General features: G+C 49.5%; 1 protein-coding gene across 17 annotated transcripts in view; it reads right to left on the bottom strand.

Annotated features, from left to right (window-relative positions):
* The window catches only part of HSPG2 (heparan sulfate proteoglycan 2), a 224,478-nt gene that overhangs the window by 144,998 nt on the left and 56,590 nt on the right, over window positions 1-22,890 (bottom strand). For 13 of the 17 annotated variants that reach the window (XM_081202852.1, XM_081202848.1, XM_081202845.1 and 10 more), the window contains 7 exons: window positions 18,297-18,380; window positions 10,882-10,991; window positions 9,856-9,914; window positions 7,507-7,667; window positions 7,363-7,401; window positions 1,654-1,779; window positions 277-390 (listed from right to left, as the gene is read on the bottom strand). In XM_081202852.1, the coding sequence (XP_081058978.1) occupies window positions 277-390; window positions 1,654-1,779; window positions 7,363-7,401; window positions 7,507-7,667; window positions 9,856-9,914; window positions 10,882-10,991; window positions 18,297-18,380 (693 nt within the window). The remainder of the gene's footprint in view (window positions 1-276; window positions 391-1,653; window positions 1,780-7,362; window positions 7,402-7,506; window positions 7,668-9,855; window positions 9,915-10,881; window positions 10,992-18,296; window positions 18,381-22,890) is intronic. The other 4 variants (XM_081202846.1, XM_081202842.1, XM_081202856.1 and 1 more) reach the window with 3 other exon arrangements.

Genomic DNA, 22,890 nt, shown 5'->3' on the forward strand with positions numbered 1-22,890 from the left:
AGGAAAAAAGGGATTATTTTAAGATAAAAAGAGAAAATATATGTAATGCAGTAGAAAAAGTTTGATAATGGAAACCATAGAGGGGTGAATCAAAGGATTCAGGGAATCCTAAATGTTGATGATTGTGATTAATGACTGAATACAAATGCACAGTGTGAAATTGAATAAAAAATATTCAGAATAAAAGAAGACGTGCTAAAAGCTTTTCTTTTTCCCAAATGGGGCAGGGGGCAGCTACAGCTTCTGCCTAGGCCGCCCCCCTGCCTCGTTCCTCACCGCAGCCGTCCTCGTCAGAGGCGTCGTCACAGTCGGCGTGGCCATCGCAGCGATCCTCCAGGAGGACACATTCGCCGTTGTCGCAGCCGAACTCATCGCTGCCGCACTCGGGAGCTATAGAGTTGGAAGGGATACCAAGAGTCATCTTGTCCAAACCCAAACAATGCAGGCATTACGGACTCGTGGGGGTGAAAGGGATGCCGGCCGTGAATTCTCTGCACCCGCCCACTGCCATCTATGACGGAAAAGTTTGTTTTGCTGGGCAGGTTGGGTCCCCAAGTGTTTTTTTTTTTTTCTTTTTCCCTGCCAGCAAACAGTTAACAAATGGCAGTCTCTGATTGGCCAGGGTTCCAGGAGGGGGACTTGAAAAAGAGAGGATTTTGAGCAAGGGTCAGCAAACTTTTTCAGCAGGGGGCCGGTCCACTGTCCCTCAGAGCTTGCAGGGGGCCAGACTATGTTTTGGGAAAAAATAATGAACGAAGTCCTATGCCCCACAAATAACCCAGAGATGCATTTTAAATAAAAGCACACATTCGACTCATGTAAAAACACACTGATTCCTGGACCGTCCGCGGGCCGGATTGAGAAGGCGATTGGAGTAGGGTTGTTAAAAGGGTGTGTGACTGACAGAAAACACCTTCTTTAAGAACCAAAGTATTAAGCGGCAACAGCTGTGCAACAGCTGAGAAAGAGCATTATAATCTGAAGTAGCCTATGTTTTAACCACTTTGTGTCATAAACTTATTTTGTTAAATAAAATCGCTTGTTTGTTTGATCAAATCCTGCCTGAGACTCCAAATTATTAAGTTTTTCCTCACACAAGTCAGCCACAAGATAATCTGGATAGGTAAAGGTAAAGGGACCCCTGTAAAAGTAAAGGATAGGTAAAGGTAAAGGGACCCCTGACCATTAGGTCCAGTCATGGCCGACTCTGGGGTTGCGGCGCTCATCTTGCTTTATTGGCCGAGGGAGCCGGCGTACAGCTTCCGGGTCATGTGGCCAGCAGGACTAAGCCGCTTCTGGCAAACCAGAGCAGCGCACGGAAACACCGTTTACCTTCCCACCGGAGCGGTACCTATTTATCTACTTGCACTTTGATGCGCTTTCGAACTGCTAGGTTGGCAGGAGCAGAGACTGAGCAACGGGAGCTCACCCCGTTGTGGGGATTTGAACCGCCGACCTTCTGATCGGCAAGTCCTAGGCTCTGTGGTTTAACCCACAGCGCCACCCGTGTCCCTTATCTGGGATAGTTTGTAGGAATTCGTGGAATTGGTGTTCTGTGAGGTGGGTGCACTATATTTAGGTGAGGGCGGGCCCAAGGGGGGAAAGTGTTGTTGCGCCGTCGAACCATCACCCCCAGCCCGCAGCCGTGCTCACCGCAGTCCAGCTCGTCCGACATGTCCCGGCAGTCCGATCGGCTGTCACAGAGGAACTCTTTGGAGATGCACTCGCCACTCCTGCACCTGAACTCATCGGTTGTGCAAGCGCGAACCACAGGTGTCACTGAAAGCAAATGGGGGGCATCAGGGCCACTCTTGCAGAGAGAGGTTGGGGGTGTAGCGGGGAGAAGCTGGCTGCCCTCTGGAGCCCTCCTTTCGAGGAAAGGAGCGACTCCACCAAAACCTCAACCCAGCTCACAGTGCAAATTTGCCACGCTTTAAATTGCACTAGTATGTCGTCACCCGCCCCCTTCCACGGGTCTCTTGCAGCTACGGGCGCAATCTTCCCTTCTCTCACTCACTTTAAGGGCTGACAATGGTGACAAGAGTGACTCCTTTTCTTTCTATTATTATTGTTATTATTTATTGAGTTTATATACCGCCCTATACCCGGAGGTCTGAGGGCGGTTCACAGAGAAAAAAATCACAACATATATAATCAGAATGAAAACAACAACCTAGTAACACACACACCTCCCAGAAAAGAGCCACATTTTAAAAGGGTATAGGATGACAAAGAGATCAACCAAGGGCCTGGTTAAAAAGGAACATTTTTGCCTGGTGCCTAAAGGTTGTAATGAAGGCGCCAGGCGAACTTCCCTGGGGAGGGCATTCCACAGACGGGGAGCCACTGCAGAGAAGGCCCCGTTCTCATGTTGCCACCCTCCGGACCTCTCAAGGAGGTAAATGAAGGAGGGCCTCAGAAAATGATCTCAGGGTCTGGGTAGGTTCATATGGAAAGAGGCGGTCCTTGAGCTATTGCGGTCCTGAGCTTTATAGGTGGAAACCAGCACTTTGAGTTGGGCCCAGAAACTAATCGGTAGCCAGTGCACTCCGACCAGGATCGGTGTAATGTGCTCAAACCGTTTTGCTCCGGTGAGCAACCTTACCACTGAATTCTGCAATAGCTGAATTCTACCCCCTCCTCCCATCCTATCCATCCTGGCTGCCTCCTTTATCCCCACAGCAGTTGAGTGAGGGTTCGCGCCGATGAATTTGAACCTTCCCATGATCTCTGAGGATACCCTAAATAACCTAACAGAGTCTAGCTTGGCTTTAGAATTAACTGCGTTGCCCCCTGTAATTCCTGAATTGTAGCGGGTTGGGCTGGATGACCCTGCGGGGTCCCTTGCAATTCTGTGATTCTATTAGCTGTGTCTCCTCCATTGCAGGGGGCTAGACTACTATTCCTGGGAAAGGCTTCACCCAGCCTTGGGGGGGGGCATTCATCATGCTGGGAATGAACCCCAGCACCCCCCAGGCAAGCAAACCTGCCCCCTTCCAAGCTGTGTTCCACCCCCACCCACCCAGAAAGCAAAACCCCACCTTTGGCACACACCTAAACCCACAGCACACAGTTAGGGGGCTACTAGCACAAGCCAAGCAAACCAAGAGCCAGCCACACAAACGCCCCAGACTTCCAAGCTTCCTTCCTGCTTCACAGTTACTTCACAGATTGGCATCAATACAAACAGACTCTCCATCGTCCCAGCACAGGGGGTCAAGGAAGGAGGCAGTGGAGCACTCGGGGAACTTCAGTGGGGAAATACTCAGCGGTGGGGCTCAGCATGGAGAAGGCTCCAGGCTCAGTCCCCAACAGAGATATTGTTGCCAGTCACAGAGTAGAAAAATACAGAGCAAGGTGCACTCAGTGCTCTGAATTGATATAAGGGAGCATGCCTTGTTCAGATTAGTCCTTTACTATTCAGAACCATGAGGTCTAGAAACTTGTTTTATCGTGATGGGAAGGAGCGTGGTTCAGTGGCAGAGCACCGGCTTGGCACGCATTGTTCAAGCCCTAAGGGCAGCACCTCCAGACAGAAGTGGGAACTTTCCCCTGTCTGAAACCCTGGAGGGCCACTGCTGCCAGCCAGTGTAGGCAGCACTGAGCTAGATGGACTGGTAGTCTGACTCAGCACAACGCAGCTCCCAATGTTCCTGGACCTGCCTGGTGCAGGCAAGGACCTTGCCTTGCAGTCCCCAAATCCAGACGGAGCCCAGGAAGCCAGAGGAGTGGCTCTCTTATGGTCCTCTGTGTCCAGAGCAGCTGTCTACCAGCTCAATCTGCCGCAGACTGTCTTGCAGAGTGGTGCATGCTCTGATCATCTCCCGCTTCGACTACTGCAATGCACTCTATGTGGGGCTACCTTTGAAGGGTACCCAGAAACTACAACTAATCAAGAATGCGGCAGTTAGACTGGTGACTGGGAACGGCCGCCAAAACCACATAACACCGGTCCTGAAAGACCTACACTGGCTCCCAGTACATTTTGGAGCACAATTCAAAGTGTCGGTGCTGACCTTTAAAGCCCTAAATGGCCTTGGTTCAGTATACCTGAAGGAGCGTCTGCACCCACATCATTCAGGCAGGACACTGAGGTCCAGCACTGAGGGCCTTCTGGCGGTTCCCTCCTTGCGAGAAGTGAGGTTACAGGGAACCAGGCAGAGGGACTTCTCAGTGTGGAATGCCCTCCCGTCAGATGTCAAGGAAATAAACAACTACCTGACTTTTAGAAGACATCTGAAAGCAGCCCTGTTTAGGGAAGTTTTTAATGTTTGATGTTTTATCATGTTTTTAATATCCTGTTGGGAGCCGCCCAGAGTGGCCAGATGGGTGGGATATAAATAAAATAAAATAATAATAATAATAATAATAATAATAATAATAATTGGCAGCAATGGCTCGGCAGAGTTTCAGGCAGAGAATTTCCCCCCAGCCTACTGAGATACATTCCTGGAGACTGGAACTGGGACCTTCTGCATGCCAAGCAGGGGCTCTGCCCACTGAGTTGCGGCCCTTTCCCAACCACGCCACGCTGCTGTAAACCAGGCACTGCACTCTGCCCGGCGGGGCGGGCATCAGGAAGCAACACGCCAGTCCCTGCCCTTGCGTGCCACAGCCCAGCTGGAGGGAGAGGCTTGTGTTCCTTCGGGCATGATTCACAGATCCCAAGGGAGGAACCAGGGGTGTCCATCACTCACACTGGCAGAGAAACACACAGCACAACACAAGCAGGCGAGCGCAAAGGGACCTGGAGGCCACCCCACCCCTCGAAAAGGGCTGTGCAACAGGCAGGTAGCTCTGCCAGTCCATGCACAGCTCAGAGATGTTTTTCTCCCACTAGAGATCCAGGGTTGCCCGTTGCAACTTTAGTGGCAGTGTGTTCAGGAGACGCAATAGGGAGGTTGTTTAGCTGAACCTAAGCGTATAGTTAAAGCTACGGTTTTCCCAGTAGTGATGTATGGAAGTGAGAGCTGGACCATAAAGAAGGCTGATCACCAAAGAATTGATGATTTTGAATTATGGTGCTGGAGGGGACTCGTGAGAGTCCCATGGACTGCAAGAAGATCAAACCGATCCATTCTGAAGGAAATCAGCCCTGAGTGCTCACTGGAAGGACAGATCCTGAAGCTGAGGCTCTAATACTTTGGCCACCTCATGAGAAGAGAAGACTCCCTGGAAAAGACCCTGATGTTGGGAAAAATGGAGAGCACAAGGAGAAGGGGACGACAGAGGACGAGATGGTGGGACAGTGTTATCGAAGCTACCAGCATGAGTTTGACCAAACTGCGGGAGGCAGTGGAAGATAGGAGGGCCTGACATGCTCTGGTCCATGGGGTCACGAAGAGTCGGACACGACTAAATGACTAAACAACAACAAGCGTATAAGACGAGCATGCTGAATGAAGTTCTGCCCATCAAGTCCTGCATCCTGTCCCCAAAGTGGCCAAACAGATGCCAGGTGAGAGAGACTTTGTGCTGGCCACCAGGCAATGACTTGTGCCACCTGCCTCGGCCCGCCTCCTCCAGTCCTGGGAGCATTTCCCAGACCATGACTTTAGGAACAGCAGAAGCACCTGGGGGGGAAAGGAGTTCAGGTATATATTTCTGAAAAATAATTTTGTGTGTCTTTGTTTCTCAATTTGTATTGTGCTATTTTATGCCCGTTATTTTTTGTTGATTATAGTTTAGAAATTATCTATTGCAATTGCTAAGAACGAATTTCTGCTTCATTATTATGTGCTGATATTTAATTTTACAGTGTGCTGTTACAGTGGTACCTCGGTTCTCGAACGTAATCTGTTCCGGAAAACCGTTCCGAGTTTCGAAACGTTCGAAAACCGAGGCGCAAACAGGGCTATCTGCAAATTCAATTGAGAAAATGGAACAACATGCAGCAGAAGCCGTTTGATTTCTGAGGTGCATTCGAAAACGGAAGCATTTACTTGTGGGTTTTCGGCATTCGCGTTCCAAAACGGGTCAAGAAACTTGGTTCAAGAACCAAGGTACCACTGTATATTTTAATGGATTGTTGTTCTATTTTTATTATGACATGTTTTTGGTATTGGAGCAGGTTGTCAGAAGGTGTGCAATCCTTGCTGATTCCTCAAGCTTGCAAACCGCCTTGCGAATGTTCATATAGAAAGGCGGTGTGCAAATTAAAAGTGGGATGAGATTATGGGAAACCGCAAAACAGGACTTGAGAGTGCAGTAGCAGCTCCTCCCTCCGGCAGTTTTGAGCGACCGGCACTCGGAAGCACCTCTAGCACAGCCGTAGTGGAAATATGTCGTTATGGAGGCAGCCTCTCCTGCTATATAGCTGAGCAAGAGAAGTGTGTGCTGTCTCTGTGTGGAGAGCATAGGGTTGCTCTGAAACCTCCCTCTTACAATCTGCAAAGATCACTCTGGCCAGACCTCACAGATGGTGAAACGTGAGCCCTGCAGCTGCAAGAACAATCTCGGATGTTTTCTTCCATACGGGATTCCAAGGAGGTGCTGAGGAGGAGCCAAAGGGGGGAGGGTGACGGTTCCTGGGAGGGGGGTGATCATTAGGGATGGGTAAATTTGTCCATTTCAACCCAGTTTCTCTCCTTTCCTATCTTAAATTCAGTTTCAGGATTTGAACTGGTTTTAGATCTCCTGCTTTTTGGTATTTTGACTGTTGCTACGATAGCTGCTTTTGTTTCTGATCTGTTTTATATTTGTTTTATGGTTCTCTCTAATTGAAGATTATTATTTTTTTAATCAGTTTCTCCACATTTCCACAGCAATTTGCAATTCTGGCTGGCAGCAAGGGAGAAACAACACTTGTGAAAACCGATCATCACTTTAGTGCAAACTTCTCTCAGCAAACTCATTTTTGAATAGTGTTTCTGACACTGTTCTGCAAGGGATTTTCTCTAGTATAATGTATTTGGGGCATGTTATTTCGCTCATATTTCCCGCCCCCGCCCCCCACACAATATATACTTTTTTGCACACATCGCTTGATTGGAAAACGGTGTCCTGAAATTTGCACAAGTGCCAGCTTGCAAGGATGACGATGTTTCAGTTTGTGTTTCACGAAGTGTGAATTTGAAGGGCTCTCCCTTCTAAAGTGAACTGAATGCGAATTTCTCCCCCAACCACAAAGACCAGTGTACTTCAACTAGGGGTCCCCATTTGTTCTTGCACAGCCATCAGCCCAGACAATCGCCTACACTGGCTGAGGATGTTGGGAATAGTAGTCCAACAACATCTGGGGGCCCCCACCTTCCCTCGAACTGAGAGGGGAGGTGCCTGGTGAGAAAGGGGCTCCCCGACCCTATTCTGCCCCCGGGACAGAAGCCTCCAGGTCCCATTGCACCCCTCTGACGCCACACTCACCTGGGGGCTCCATTGTAATGGGGGGAGGCGGGGTTTGGGCTGAAAGCAAATGGACAGTTAATGGTGAATGGGACGGGGGGGCACCCATTTCCACAATAAACTCCACCCCATCCTAACCCACATATAGGTTCCAGTCTGGTTCACCTGCTCCCAAGCGGCGGAACTGGAATCCCCACGTGGAGGTGACGTAGGAGGCGATGGAGCCGCTCTCAATGACCGAGAAAAGAACCTGGCGGATCTGGTCCTCGTCCACGTTTCTTTCGGAGCCCACGTCCAGCTCCACGAAGATGTAGCCGTCAATCTCTCTGGGGGGGGGGAAGGAGGTGTGTGGGCACAATTCACGGACCCATCATGTGCTGAAGGGGGTAAAACCTGAGTCTGGAGACAGGGTCCAATTCCCACCTCCCACCTGACTCTTCCTTTCCAGGGATTGTGCTGTTCAGATCCTAAAACAGGGATGATGGGAGTTGTAGTCCAAAACCAGCTGGAGACCCAAGTTTGGGAACCACTGTCCTAAAATATCTCACTCTCTTTTTTGTATAATTTTTCATTAAATTTTCTGTTTTACAATTTAGAATACTCATTTAAGCATCCTTAAAATATTAATGACTTCCCTTCTTCTCTTTCCTTGGTTCATTTTGCATATCATAAATCCCTGCATGTTTTACAAAAACTAAACCATTATTACATCCATCAAAACTTATTTACACTGAATTAATCTTAATGCTGCCAACGTTTTCAGCTGTACAGAATTATTTCCCATATATTCAATACACATTTTTCAATCTTATCTAAACATATGTTCTTCTTGTTCTCTTATTCTATATGTTAAGTCTGCAAGCTGCACATATTCCGGCAGCTTAAGTTGTCATTCTTCTTTGGTGGGGACCTCGCTCGTTTTCCATTTTTGGGCTAACAAAACACGGGCTGCAGTAGTGGCATACATAAATAACCTTTTTTGACACCTGGGAATTTCAGTCTGAATGTATCCCCAAGAAAATGGACTCTGTTTTTGTTTTGTTTTGGAAAAGTACTTTTAAAACATTTTTTTCCAATTCATTACGGATCATTTCCCAATACTCTTTTACCCTTTTACAAGTCCACCACATGTGAAAGAACTTCCCTCAACCTCTTTGCATCTCCTAAAATATCTCAATTTGCAGCTGTTGATTAAAAGAAACAAACAGGAGAGGGGAAACAAGTTTCTGGATCTCGTCATCTCGTCAACATTGGGACAAGGTCTTCTCTAAAGCAAGGCTGGGAAAGGGATGATCCTTCAGATGCTGGAAAAACTTTCCCTTTCACCAGCCCCGGCCAGCATGCCTAGTGGTCAGGGCTGAGGGTGGGAGGCTGAGTCCAAGGACAGCTACAGGTTCCCTGTCCGTGCATTAAAAGGAGGTTGATTGGAGGTAGCCAGAGGCACTGAATGCAAGTTATGGTCTACTTCAGTGATGGGAAACCTGTAGCCTTCAAATGTTGTCCGCTTGGACTACTGCAATGCACTCTGCGTGGGGCTACCTTTGAAGGTGACCCGGAAACTACAACTAATCCAGAATGCGGCAGTTAGACTGGTGACGGGGGCAGCTGCCGAGACCATATAGCACAGGTCCTGAGAGACCTACATTGGCTCCCAGTTTCCAAGCACAATTCAAAGTTTTGGTGCTAAAGCCCTAAACAGCCTCGGTCCAGTATATCTGAAGGAGCGTCTCCACCCCCCATCGTTCTGCCCGGACACTGAGGTCCAGCTCTGAGGGTCTTCTGGCGGTTCCCTCACTGCGAGAAGCAAAGCTACAGGGAACCAGGTAGAGGGCCCTTTCGGTAGAGGCGCCCGCCCTGTGGAACGCCCTCCCTTCAGATATGAAGGAAATAAGCAGCTATCTTCTCTTTAAAAGACATCTGAAGGCAGCCCTGTTCAGGGAAGTTTTTAATGTGTGACATTTTAATGTATTTTTAATCTTTGTTGGAAGCCGCCCAGAGTGGCTGGGGAAGCCCAGCCAGATGGGCAGGGTACAAATAATAAATTGTTGTCAACGGTCAGGAAGGATGTGAGTTCGAATCCAACGTCATCTGGAGCCCAGCAATGTCTTGAGGGCCACACATTCCCTTTCCCTCTTCTAAAACAAAACAAGACTGTGATGGAGGCAGCTAGGGGCAGTGAAGGCAGGTGACAGTCTAGTTCTGGGATGGCAGCCTTCTGGGTGTTGCTAGACTCCAGCTCCATCCAGCCCTGGCCACTAGCATTGCCCATTGTAGAGATGGGAGTTGTAGTTCTGCGCCAGCCCAGGTGTCCCCCATCCTTTTTCTAAGGATTTGGGCCATTCTTGGTGGGGCTTCTTGGTCTTTCTCCTACACTCTGCTTGCTCCCACAATCTCACATCACCCAGTTAAGAGCTTCGGCCTGCAATGCAAGCTCCTTAAAAGTAAACAGCAAAGGCGGGGGTTAAATCCTGCCTCCGTGGCACCCTGGACATGGAAACCAACCCCTGGACTCACTTGATGAAGACCACGCTAACCACCTGCTCTCCGGGGATCTTGTAGTATTCAGACTCCAGCTGCGGAGAGAAAATTGCATCAGCCTTGTAGAATTGCACAGTTGGAAGCGGCCCAAATGGTCGCTTAGTCCAATCCCCTGAAATGCAGGAATCCCTGCCAGGGTAGAACCATTCTGCAGCATTCAAGGTGTTTGCTGCTCTGACCTTTTGGGGGATAAGGAAGAGGGCCAATTCTGCTGCATCTGGTACTGAGAGGGGCCCCCAGACCTGCTAGCTCCTCGCAAGGCTCTTTGGCTAATTTAAAAATGTACTCATTTACTTATCTGCAATATTTCTAAGCCACCTTTAAAACACACACACACAAAATACAAAGCAAATTAAATTACAATTGTGTTAAACCAGGCTTCCTCAACCTCGGCCCTCGAGATGTTTTAAGCCAGCCTTTCTCAACCTGTGGGTCCCCAGATGTTGTTGAACTACAACTCCCATCACCCCTAGCTAGCAAGGCCAGAGCTCAGGGATGATGGGAGTTGTAGTCCAACAGCATCTGGGGACCCACAGGTTAAGAACCGCTGTTTTAAGCCTACAACTCCCAAGATCCCTAGCTAGCAGGACCAGTGGGATGATGGGAATTGTAGTCTCAAAACATCTGGAGGGACGAGGTTGAGGAAGCCTGTGTTAAACGATGCACTGAAAGCTATGCAAAGCTGCCTGCTTGTCCCCAAACACACATTTTCACTGCCTGCAACAGGAGATCTGGGGAGATCAGAGGCGTGTGCCACTGCAGAAAAGGCCCTGCTCCTGATACATTATCATCTTAACTCCAGGGAGGGTGGAACATGGAACAGGGATACCCTAGCAGATGTTAAAACATTGAGTTCAAGGGAATCTTATGGGAGTAGGTGCTTATTTTGATCCAAACGCACAGGGGTATAAAATTAGAGGAGGATAAGACTGTCCAAAGGGTCATGATCTCTGTCCCCTTGGGACAGCTCCTTTGTGGAAATGGGACAGAATCAGGCCTTACCGTGTCCACCACCGCTTTGGAGACATCCTGGAACTCCTCTGAGTTGACATCATCCAGGCGGGAGCTGTAGTCGATGGACTTTGTGAAATTCACCAGGGCCCGGAAATAGACTAGAGGGGAGAGATGATGGAAAGGAGATAGTTAGGAGATTGTTGGTCCCGTTAGTGACTTAATACAGAAGATAGCCTTCTCTTACCTAAACACTCACGACGACAGATACTAATGAGAATTCTCGTGTGTGTCGAAAGTTTCCTTACTGCAAGGCAGCATCGGAGACAGTGAAGCCCACTGATGGAGGTAGAGAGGGGCAGTGAAGGCAAATGATGGCCTAGTTCACAGAGATTCTCTCAAGGCAAATCTTTAAAAATGTAGTATAAACGCCAACAACTGGGAAACACTGGCCTGCGAGCGCTCCAACTGGAGAACAGCGTTTACCAAAGGTGTCATGGGCTTTGAAGACGCTCGAACTCAGGACCATAGCTGTCAACTTTCAGATTTGAAAATAAGGGATCAGCAGCCTTGAAAATAAGGGATCAGCAGCCTCACCTGTCCCGGGGACAGTATATAGGATATCTAATAATCTGAGATAGCAGCGGGAAGCAGCGGGAAACGGCGCTGGAATAAGGGAACTTCCCGCAAAAAAAGGGAAGGTTGACAGCTATGCTCAGGACGCAAGGGAGAAACGTGCTAAGAGGAAGGCACGCTTGGCAAACCCTCATTGTGATCAACTTCCGCCCGGAAACCTATGTCCCCACTGTGGAAGGACATGTGGATCCAGAATTGGCCTCCACAGTCACTTATGGACTCACTGTTAAAACCGTGTTTATGGAAGACAATCTTACTTGGCTACGAGGGATCGCTGAAGAAGAAGGAGAAGGAGGAGGAGGAGGAGGAGGAGGAGGAGGAGGAGGAGGAGAAGAAGAAGAAGAAGAAGAAGAAGAAGAAGAAGAAGAAGAAGAAGAAGAAGTAGTTCACAGAGGGGGAACCTTTGGCACTGTCGGGACGCCAGCTCCCATTAGCCAACATGGCCAACAGTAAGAGACAATTCGAGTCCAAGAACATCTGAAGAGCCACATTGTTCCCTGCTCTGCATCGGAGGAAGGCAGTGGGGTAATGGAAGCAAGCAAAGGGCAATGAAGACAAGTGAGGGCCTAGTTGCCGGAACCGCAGAAAGAACATGTCGCCGACTTCCTGCAAAATGGAAGCTGCCGGAGATGCGAGTGCGAAGGATTTCAAAGCCCTAACTGTAGCGCAAGGGAACTCTTGCCAGAGAATGTGTGTGTGTGTCTCAAATGAAAGGCACCAAATATGCCACCCCACCCAGGCGATAGCTTTCATGAGACATGCCTCCCTACCCCCACACAGGCATGCAAGGCCTCAGCAGACCCCTCCTTCCGAGATGGGGAGATGAGGTGGAAGTCCGTGAAGGGGAGGGAAAGAGAGACAAAAAGGCCCTGGATATCAGCCTCGCCACCCCCAGATTTCACACAGGCTGCCTGCCAGGAGCACTGGCCAGCGGCAGCTCCCAGGCGCAGCTGCGAGGAGAGCCAAGCGACGGAAGGGTGTGCGACAGCAACGTTTTCGGGGCTCCAGGTGCCTCTGCAGCGAGAGCCGCGTCTGCATCAGGCGCTTTCCCTGCAGGGAAACGGAATGGGGGCGAGAGGCAGCTCTGCTTGGCTGCTACCCTTCATCCGAGGCAGTTAACTGGGGCCCTTAACTGCACTTTTTGAATGGGGGAGATAGGACACCGCCCAGCTGGTCTTGTGTCTGCCCGCACAGCAGCCCTGAGGCAGGGCAGAGTTATAAAAAGAGCAAAGAGCAGGGAATCGCAGAATCACAGATTTAGAAGAGGGACCCAAGGGTCATCTAGTCCAACCCGCTGCAATGCGGGAATTACTGCCAGGGTAGTGACTGGCCCCTTGGCTTCCAGCTTCTGCAGAATTCAAGGTGTTTGCTGCTCTGACTTCCCGGGGGAAGAAGAAAGAGGGCCGATTCTGCTGAGTCTGGCACTGAGATGGGCTCCCAGACCCGCTAGCTCATTGCAAGGCTAATTTTAAAATGTACTCCTTTACTTGTTTGCAATATTTCTAAGCCACCTTTATAACACACACACACACACACACACACACACACGCAAATTAAATTACAATTGTTTTAAACAGTGTATTGTAAGCTAGGCAAAGTGGTCTGCTTGTCCTTGTCCCTAAACACACATTTTCACTGCCTGCAGCAGGAGATCTGGGGAGATCAGAGGCCTGTTTCTTAGCAGAGTGCGTTTCATTGCCATGGAGCCGCTGCAGAAAAGGCCCCGCTCTTGAGACATGATAATCTTAACTCCAGTTAACTGGGCCCCTTAACTGCACTTTGTCAATGGGGGGATAGGACACTACCCGGCTGGTCTTGTGTCTGGCTGCACAGCAGCCCTGGGGTAGGACAAAGAGCAGGGAATTGTAGAATCAAGAGGACACTAAGGGTGATCTAGTCCAAACCCCTGCAATGCAGCAATCTCTACTAAAGAATTCATGACAGGTGGCCATCTAGGAAGAGGCAGGTGATGTGACCAAGGCTAGGCAGTGAGTCAAAACAGGAACCCTGAGACTACTACTACTACTACTACTACTACTAATAATAATAATAATAATAATAATAATAATAATATATTTATACACTGTCCATCTGGCTGGGTTTCCCAGCTGCTGTATTGTTTTCAACAGACCCACTCTGAGCAGGACTATTTATTGATTGATTATATTTCTGTCCCACTTTTTTCCTCCAGTGAGCTCCCTCTCCCTGTTTTTCTCTCACAACAGCCCTGTGAAGTAGGTTAGGCTGAGAGGTGACTCTGGCCCGACATCACCCAGGGAGCTTCATGGCTGAGTTGGGGTCTCTCCAAGGTCTTAATCTGACATGCCATGCTGCCTTTCTGCTTCAGGATGAGAACAGAAATCGTGTGGCAGCGGCATGGCGGCAGCGGCAGGCCCCATTAGCTAAAGTGGTACCTCAGGTTAAGAATAGCTTCAGGTTAAGAACGGACCTCCAGAACAAATTAAGTTATTAACCCGAGGTACCACTGTATTGTCTTTTTTTTTCTCCCCCCCCCCTCCGAATTTTAAAGGTGCAGCTTATTTGTGGGTGCGGCTTATATCTGGGCCAATACGGTATTACTTCCCTTGGTCTGGACACTAGACTTCTGTGGATGCAGCCCAGAATTGCATTAGCCCTCCTTCTCCAACTCCCAGGACAGCAACCCAATGCCAGGGTGCCTGTATCCCACTCCAATGCAGCCCGGGCAAACAGGGGTACCCGTTGTCCGACCCATACAAAGGCCCCATTCAGATGCCCCATGTGCCACTGTGCCCCCATGACCTGGCAAGAGCTGCCCGCTCCTCCCTGCCTGCAGAGTCACCCCCAAAGAATGTGCCATGCCCATGGATTCAAACAGCCTTTTCTTTTTTCTTTTTTTAATGATATTTATTAAGGTTTCAAAGAAAAGAATTACATGAATTAAAAAAAGAAGAAAAAGAAAGACAAAAGAAAAAATACAAAATACAAAAAAAACTTTAAAAAAACCATGTCTTTCCATACCTTACATTCATTTCCTTGTTTCCCTGACCTCCTCACGCCTCCCTTTTTTGTATTCCAATTCAGTTAGTTAATTCAGCAATTTCTTTCCCTCTTTGTTTTTATCTTAGTCCTTTAACATAATATATTATAACTTTGGATTCTCACCTGTTTACAGTCCATTTTTACATACACCTTTATAACATTGCTGCTTAAACCACTTAACTTCATTCTGACATCATTCTAACATTCATTGATTTTGCAATATTTCTGTAAATATTTAAATTTAAATATTTAAATTTCTTTAAATTTCTTTAAATTTCTTCCAATCTTCTTCCACCGACTCTTCTCCCTGGTCTCGGATTCTGCCAGTCATTTCTGCCAATTCCATGTAGTCCATCACCTTCATCTGCCATTCTTCCAGCCCTTTCTAATGCCCTAACAGTATTTTTTTCCTAAGGGGGATGAATGTTTGGGAGGAGGAAATGGAAAGGGGCGGTTCTCTCACCCCCCCCCAAAAAAAAAGCCCATTGCCTTACTCTCTTCCTTGCCACAGCCACATGCAAATCTTTCATGCCAGGTTCTGCAACATTTTTTTGGGGGGGGGGTGACCCAGATTGTTGCCTCCAGGGTTAGTATCACCCCAAGGATTAATCCAGCCCTTTGAAGCTCAGGGCTTTCTCGGCTGTGGCCCCGATCTGGTGGAACGCTCTGTCACAAGAGACTAGGGCCCTGTGGGACTTGACATCTTTCCGCAGAACCTGCAAGACAGAGCTGTTCCACCAGGCCTTTGGCCAAGGCACAGCCTGACTCCCTCCTTCGGTAATCCTCCAAGAACTCCAGCCCAACGGTTGCCATTAATTCGATTTTGAATTGATTCTAGAATGAATTGATTTTAGAATGCTGTGTTACTTTTATTGTTGTTAGCCTCTCTGAGCCTGGCTTCGGCTGGGGAAGGCAGGATATAAATAAAATTTATTATTATTATTACAGTGGTACCTCTGGTTATGTACTTAATTCGTTCCGGAGGTCTGTTCTTAACCTGAAACTGTTCTTAACCTGAAGCACCACCTTAGCTAATGGGGCTTCCCGTTGCCGCCACGCGATTTCTGTTCTCATCCTGAAGCAAAGTTCTTAACCCGAGGTACTATTTCTGGGTTAGCGGAGTCTGTAACCTGAAGCATATGTAACCTGAAGCGTATGTAACCCGAGGTACCACTGTATTATTATTATTATTATTATTATTATTATTAATAATAATAATAAAAGATGATGATGATGATGATGATTTTAAGTGCTGGAAACTCAGCTCTGGAAGGTGGGAGCAAAACAGCAGCGGAAAGTGCTTCCTCTGAGTGCATGTAGAGTGCAGTTCCCTCTCTGCTAGGGCACAGCTATTGTCAGGGAATAGGCAGGCAGCCTTTATCTCTTTCTGTTTCACGATGTTCATATCCCACTTTTCTCCCCCTTCCGCATTTCAATCCCCACAACAGCCCTGTGAGGTAGGTCAGGCTGAGAGGCAGGGGCGCTGGCCCCCAAGGCCACACCCAGTGAACTTCCTGGCCGAGTGGAGGGATTTGAATCCAAGTCCGATGATGAAACCACTATGCAACACTGGCTCTCAGAGACAAAGAAGCATTTTGGGGGGTGTGGCCCCCTCTGAACAGGGCAAGGGATGAGACAGCGGCCTGGGGCAAGCCTGCTGCCCCAGGAACAATGTCAAGGCTGAATCTCCTGCCACAGCCTCACTTGTTTGGGACAAGGCCTGGGGCACATCTGGGGAGCCAGATGTGGGCTTGCGAGAAGCCATCTTGGCCCCAACTCCTGGAAAGGAGTTACAAAAGGAGTTACAAGCAGACCCATAGAAGGTGGGGTGGGGGGCAGGCCCCTTCTAAACAAAGGAAGGATTTTAAGGGGGAAAGCTCCACAATCAGGAGCATTAATACTTCAGAATGCCTGTTTCTGGGAATCACGGGGATTCTAGCTTCTTTCGCACCCGGGTCCTGCTTGCGGGCTTCCCACAATGGGCATCTGGTTGGCCGCTGTGAGAGCAGGACTCTGTGGACTAGATGGGGCACACTGGCCTGATCCACCAGGCCCTTCGCCGCTTCTTAGCTTCACTACGCTCAACCGATGGAGCCTCCAGGTGCAGGCGCAGTCTACCTCCAAATCCCTGTGACTCACAAGCGAGGAGGGTGCTGCTGCTGCACCCTGGGGCTGCTGCCTGTTGGAGCATCTGCTTGGCCAAGCTGAGAACCGGAAGCTTGGGCCAGATGAGTTTTTTTGGCCTGATTCGGCCGCCAGGCTCTTAAAGAGAGGGAAGAGGCCTGGCAAAGGCAGCAGGGTGGGGGCAGCGGAGCAGAGGACCAGAGAAATCCAGGCAAATATCCAGGCAGATTTATCCGCCTGCACCCTGTAAAGGCTTGGCAACTGTCCCCCCCCCCCCCTCGGCCCTGCAGTTGCTCCAGTCGTGTAAAAATCAGCCCCAAATCTTTGATTCCTTTTAAGGAGCCCTGCGCTCAGTGCCTCGCCTCTCGCTCCCTGGGGCGGGTGAGCTGGAAAATCACTTTGAGTCGCAGAAGGAGAACAATAAAAGAGAGAGAGAGAGGTCTGTGGGCTTCTTCCTGTTGGCTGAGTCAGTTTGGCTGGCCAAACCTCCCCTTCCCTCATTGCAAAAGTCCAGGGGTAGAGAGATCGCCCATGGGATCATCACAAGGCACTCCTTAAACGCCCACCCAAAAATTCCTGGGCACCCAACTTGTTCTCGGATAGAATCACGGGAAGCTGTCTTCGTCGACCGAATCGGACCATCAGTCCACCTAGCTCAATAATGTTGACTCTGACTGGCAGCAGCTCTGCAGGGAGATTTCCAGCACTACCTGGTGACGCCGCCCTGAGCTGAACCTGCAAAGCAGGCGCTCTAACCACTGAGCACCATTGCACCCGCTCCACGACACCCCTCTCCCTGCCAGACAATTTCCAGCAGGCAGCTAATTATTCCATTGCCCTACCACCACCAAAAAAAATCTTTCTTCTGACCATAACAATGGCTTTGGGGGGGCACAACAGGGCAACTCAGCCCCCTCCTGGCAGCATAGCCTCTGGCTTTCTTCACATGCAGGCTGCAATGACCCATGCTGGGTGGTGTTTTAAGAATATTAAATAAACCTTCATAAATGTACAAGGCAAACACATGCATAAGTATATAAACCACGTGTCTGAAATAGTACAGGAGAACAATCCTAAAGCCATTTTGACTCTCCCAAACCATTTTGACTCTCCCAAATTGTCCTCAAATATTTCTCTGAAAGGAGGAAGGAAATGGCATTGACTTTTGCTTAACCTGTCTTAAGGGCGTTATTTGTGTATGAAGAGGGTGAGCCTGTGACCTGAATTCAGGAATTCAGGTATTTACCATCACAAAAGAATGGTCAGGCTGCCCAGGTAAAGCAATCAGTGACCATTATCAGGTATCCTAGGATTTCTGCTGGAGACTGCCTCTTGTGATGTATTTCTGCTGTAGACCACCCCCTTCTGTGATGTATGTATGATGTTTTGGGGGGTGGTCTCTGGCTACAAGGTGGGCAACTTCAAAAGTCTCTAGAAGGGCTTGCACACCATTGTTCTGGGTCTCTCCTCCCTCCTGTGTGTGGTGAGTGAAGACCCTGTTGCAACAGCTGGATAAAGATCAGGCTTACTAGCCGCTATGCTTCTCAATATTCTCTGGCTGGCCTCTGTTATTTTCTCCTACCGATGGGGAACCCACAGAAGGACTCTATACGGGCTCTTGGATACCCCATAAGGGAAAAGGAGCAGTTTTTTCTATAACAGTGGGTTAGGGACTAGCCACTTACTGAGCAGAGAGTCGTCCTCAGGGGTTTCTGCACCCGTCATACTTGCAGGGGGAGGGAGCCCGACAGGAGGAGGAGATGGAAAGTCTGCAGAGAAGAGAAGAGAAGAGAAGAGAAGAGAAGAGAAGAGAAGAAGGAGAGGAGAGGAAAAACCAGTTTTGTTATTGAAAATTCTAGTGCCCAACTAAGAGTAACAGAAAAGGACACAGAAATTTGGAAGGAAGGATGGAGAGGTTTGGTTATTGAGGCAGCTGACGAAAGAATAACAGAAGCATAGAATTGTAGAGTTGGAAGGGACCCTGAAGGTTGTTGTAAGAATTTATAAATCTCAAATATATAAATCATATGTTCATAAATTTACAAGGCAAACACACACATAAGGATATAAACCACAGAGCCTAGGGCTTGCCGATCAGAAGGTTGGCAGTTTGAATCCCTGCGAAGGGGTGAGCTCCCGTTGCTTGGTCCCTGCTCCTGCCAACCTGGCAGTTCGAAAGCACGTCAAAGTGCAAGTAGATAAATAGGTACCGCTCCGGCGGGAAGGTAAACAGCGTTTCCGTGCCTGCTCTGGTTTGCCAGAAGCAGCTTGGTCATGCTGGCCACATGACCCGGAAGCTGTACGCCGGCTCCCTCGGCCAATAAAGCGAGATGAGCGCTGCAACCCCAGAGTCGGCCACGACTGGACCTAATGGTCAGGGGTCCCTTTACCTTTACCTTGGGCTCCAGGGTGGGCAATTTCAAAAGTCTATAAGGGTTTATGTACCATTGTTCTGGGTTCTTTCTGCCTCCTGCGTGTGGTGAGTGGGGACTCTGTTGCAACAGTTTGATATAGATCAGGCTTACCAGCCACTTTGCTTCTCAATATTCTCTGGTTGGCCTCTGTTATTTTCTCCTACCTATAGGGACCTACTTAAGGACTCTATCTGGGCTCTTGGATACCCGATAAGGGAAAAAGAGCAGGGTTTCCCCCCCCTTACAACATGGTCATCTAGTCCTGAAATGCTGAAATATGCAGCTGTCCCAGATGGGGACTGATCCTGCAACCTTGGCATCATCAGCACCATGCTCTAACCCACTGAGGAAGGTAGGAAGGGCAGGGAAGTTTGGCTATTGAGTGCTGAATTGTCAGCCATCAATAGGAGGGAAGGAAGTAGACATATGGGGCAGGATGGGGGGCGAAGATGAAAGGACCAAGCATGGGCACGCTCACTGCTATGCTCCCCAACAACAACCCCACCTAAATTTCCTCCCAGGCATATCCCTAACAACCCCCTCCCTGCAGCCCTCCTGCCTCCCCCCACCCATGGGAAACGCTTCCATTGCCCCATCTGTTCCGCCAAGACAGGGGTCAGCAAACCTTTTCAGCAGGGGGCCGGTCTACTGTCCCTCAGACCTTGTGGGGGGGCGGACTATATTTTTTTGAGGGAAATAATGAACGCATTCCTATGCCGCACTAATAATAATAATAATTTATTTATACCCCACCCATCTGGCTGGGTTTCCCCAGCCACTCTGGGCGGCTTCCAACAGAACACTAAAATACAATAATCTATTAAACATTAAAAGCTTCCCTAAACAGGGCTGTCTTCAGATGTCTTCTAAAAGTTTGGTAGTTTTTTTCCTCTTTGACATCTGGTGGGAGGGCGTTCCACAGGGTGGGTGCCACTACCGAGAAGGCCCTCTGCCTGGTTCCCTGTAACTTGGCTTCTCACAGCGAGGGAACCGCCAGAAGGCCCTTGGCGCAGGACCTCAGTGTCCGGGCAGAACGATGGAGGTGGAGACGCTCCTTCAGGTATACTGGACCGAGGCCGTTTAGGACTTTAAAGGTCAACACCAACACTTTGAATTGTGCTTGGAAACGGGCAGGCCAGTGTAGTTCTTTCAAGATCGGTGTTATATGGTCTCAGTGGCCGCTCCCAGTCACCAGTCTAGCTGCCGCATTCTGGATTAGTTGCAGTTTCCGGGTCACCTTCAAAGGTAGCCCCACGTAGAGCACATTGCAGTAGTCCAAGCGGGAGATAACTAGAGCATGCACCACTCTGGCGAGACAGTCTGCGGGCAGGTAGGGTCTCAGCCTGCGTAACAGATGGAGCAGATAGACAGCCATCCTGGACACAGAATTGACCTGCACCTCCATGGACAGCTATGAGTCCAGAATGACTCCCAGGCTGCGCACCTGGTCCTTCAGGGGCGCAGTTACCCCATTCAGGACCAGGGAGTCCTCCACACCTGCCCGCCTCCTGTTCCCCCAAAACAGTACTTCTGTCTTGTCAGGACTCAGCCTCAATCTGTTAGCCGCCATCCATCCTCCAACCGCCTCCAGAGATGCCTTTTAAATAAAAGCACACGTTCCACTCATGTAAAAACACAAGGCAGGCCCCACAAATAACCCAGAGATGCATTTTAAATAAAAGGACACATTCTACTCATGCAAAAACACACAGATTCCTGGACTGTCCACGGGCTGGATTTAGAAGGCGACTGGGCCGGATCCAGCCTCCGGGCCTTAGTTTGCCTACCAGGAGAGCTGTGGTCCTCCACACCCGCAGTGATGCTCTCCCAAAATGGGTGATGACATCAGAAACAGTTGCACCCCCACCTCCCCAAAGCCAACCAGACCAGAGGTGTTTACAATTGCAGGCGAAGGATAAGCATGGTTCAGCATAGAACATCTGGGGGGGAAATGAGCTCTGCACATTGTTTTGAATTTCCTCTGAATTCTGACGCAGGTTTGCAGGTCTGTGGGTGTGTCTGAGGGCTGTGTGGGGAAGGGAACATGAAACTGCATGGGCGTGTGTGCAGAGGTTTGTGCTTCCAACGCCCCCACCCACCCACCGGATCTATCCCCCTCCCCGCCTTCAACCCCCCCATCTTGGCAACCCCCTTGGCTCCCAGATAGAGGGCCGTAGCCCCAAACTTCCAAGGGACTCGCCCCACCAGATCCCATCTCCCCTTGGAATGCCTCCCGGGGAGCAGAGATGGTCTGGGGTTTTCCCCCAACCAAGATGTCAAAAGGAGGGGAGCGGCTTAAAATAAAAATACATGCATGTGCAGAGACCCAAATTCTGTAGCAGGCCCAGACAGCAGAGGAGGGACTGCACCCAACATAAACTTTACACACCCAGCCCGCTTTTGCAAGCAGGGATCTAGACCTCTCTCTCTCTCTCTCTCTCTCCCCCCTCGGCTTTTTAAAAGTAATTTGTTTTCTCTTCTAAAAGCTTTGCTTACGGGATGAAAAACACAAACACGCACGCAACAGCTGCTGCCTTGTTTGCAAGAGGGCCCCATTGACTTGCACGCAAAACGTCTCTGGCAGCAAGTGGTGTAGCTGGTGTACCGGGGAGGGTAGTCGCCAATGCTAGCCCTACTCAGAGTAGACCCACTGAAGCTAATGAGCATGCATGACTTGGGTTCATTCGTTTCAGTGGGTCCGCTTCGAGGAGAATGTGACTCGATGCGCCTCAACAAATTTAAAGCACATTCCCCCCATGGAAATGTAGTTTGGTGCCCACCAAGAGAGCTACAGTTCCCAGCACCCACAAGAAACTACAATTCCCAGCACCCACAAGAAACTACAATTCCCAGCACCCACAAGAAACTACAGTTCCCAGCACCCACAAGAAACTACAATTCCCAGATTTCTTCTTTGGGTGGGTGGTATGCAGCCAGTGTTTGTTCTCCCCTCTGAAATTCACTCCAAATGCACACCTCTGTATCAATTAGGACATGACCATTTGTATTGGGGGGCCCTGCACTCCAACATCTCTGCAGGGGGAATAAAGAGGGGAAGCCCATGCCCCCCCCACCTTAGCTGCCTTATGCCAAGTCATACATACACCGCATTGAGCTCAGTAACATCAACACTGGCTGGCAGAAACACTCTGGCGTTTCGGGTATTTGCATCCTTACGGGGAGATGCTGCCAGAAATAGAACCCAGGGCCTTGCAGTCTTTTGGCAAAGGAAATAATCTCAGCGCTCTCAGCCTTGCTCCTAAGCAGAGGGGCCGACACACGCCCTGCGCCAGCCTAAGCTAGAAGGCAGAATCTGGCCTATTCCTGGTTGGTTGTCCAAAAAAAAAAAAAAAAGGTTCAGGGACAGATAAAGGTGGATTCTGTTCCTTCTCTCCCAAGCTTCCAACTCCCGCACTGAGAGGCAGTATGACATAGTGGTTAGAGTGTCGGACCAGGACTTGGGAGACCAAAGTTCAAATCCCCCCCAACTCAGACAAGAAGCTCACTGGTTGACCTTGATGACCAATCCCTGCCTCTCAGTCTAACCTACCTCACAGGGTTGTTGTGGGGATAGAATGGGGGGAAAGGCCATGTTGGAGGAAAAGGTAGGATAGAATGGCAATAAATAAAGGAACCAGGAAGCTGGAAATGAGCACAGATGCTCTGGATAGTCGGAGGGGCCGGAGGCGACTTCTCCTGCCGAGACGCCGCAGACAAGACAGGCCTCCGCCTTTCCAAAAAGCCTCCCCCACAGATGGATGGGCCTCATGGGTCGGGAATGGGATGGGGCCGGCAGGGACTCATCTCGCCAGCGGCTCTGGAAACCGCCCCAGGCCTCTCCTGCCCACGGCTCAGGCAGGAATCC

This window comes from Podarcis bocagei (genome assembly GCF_964188305.1).
Source record: "Podarcis bocagei genome assembly, chromosome: 7".
Lineage (NCBI taxonomy): Eukaryota > Metazoa > Chordata > Lepidosauria > Squamata > Lacertidae > Podarcis > Podarcis bocagei.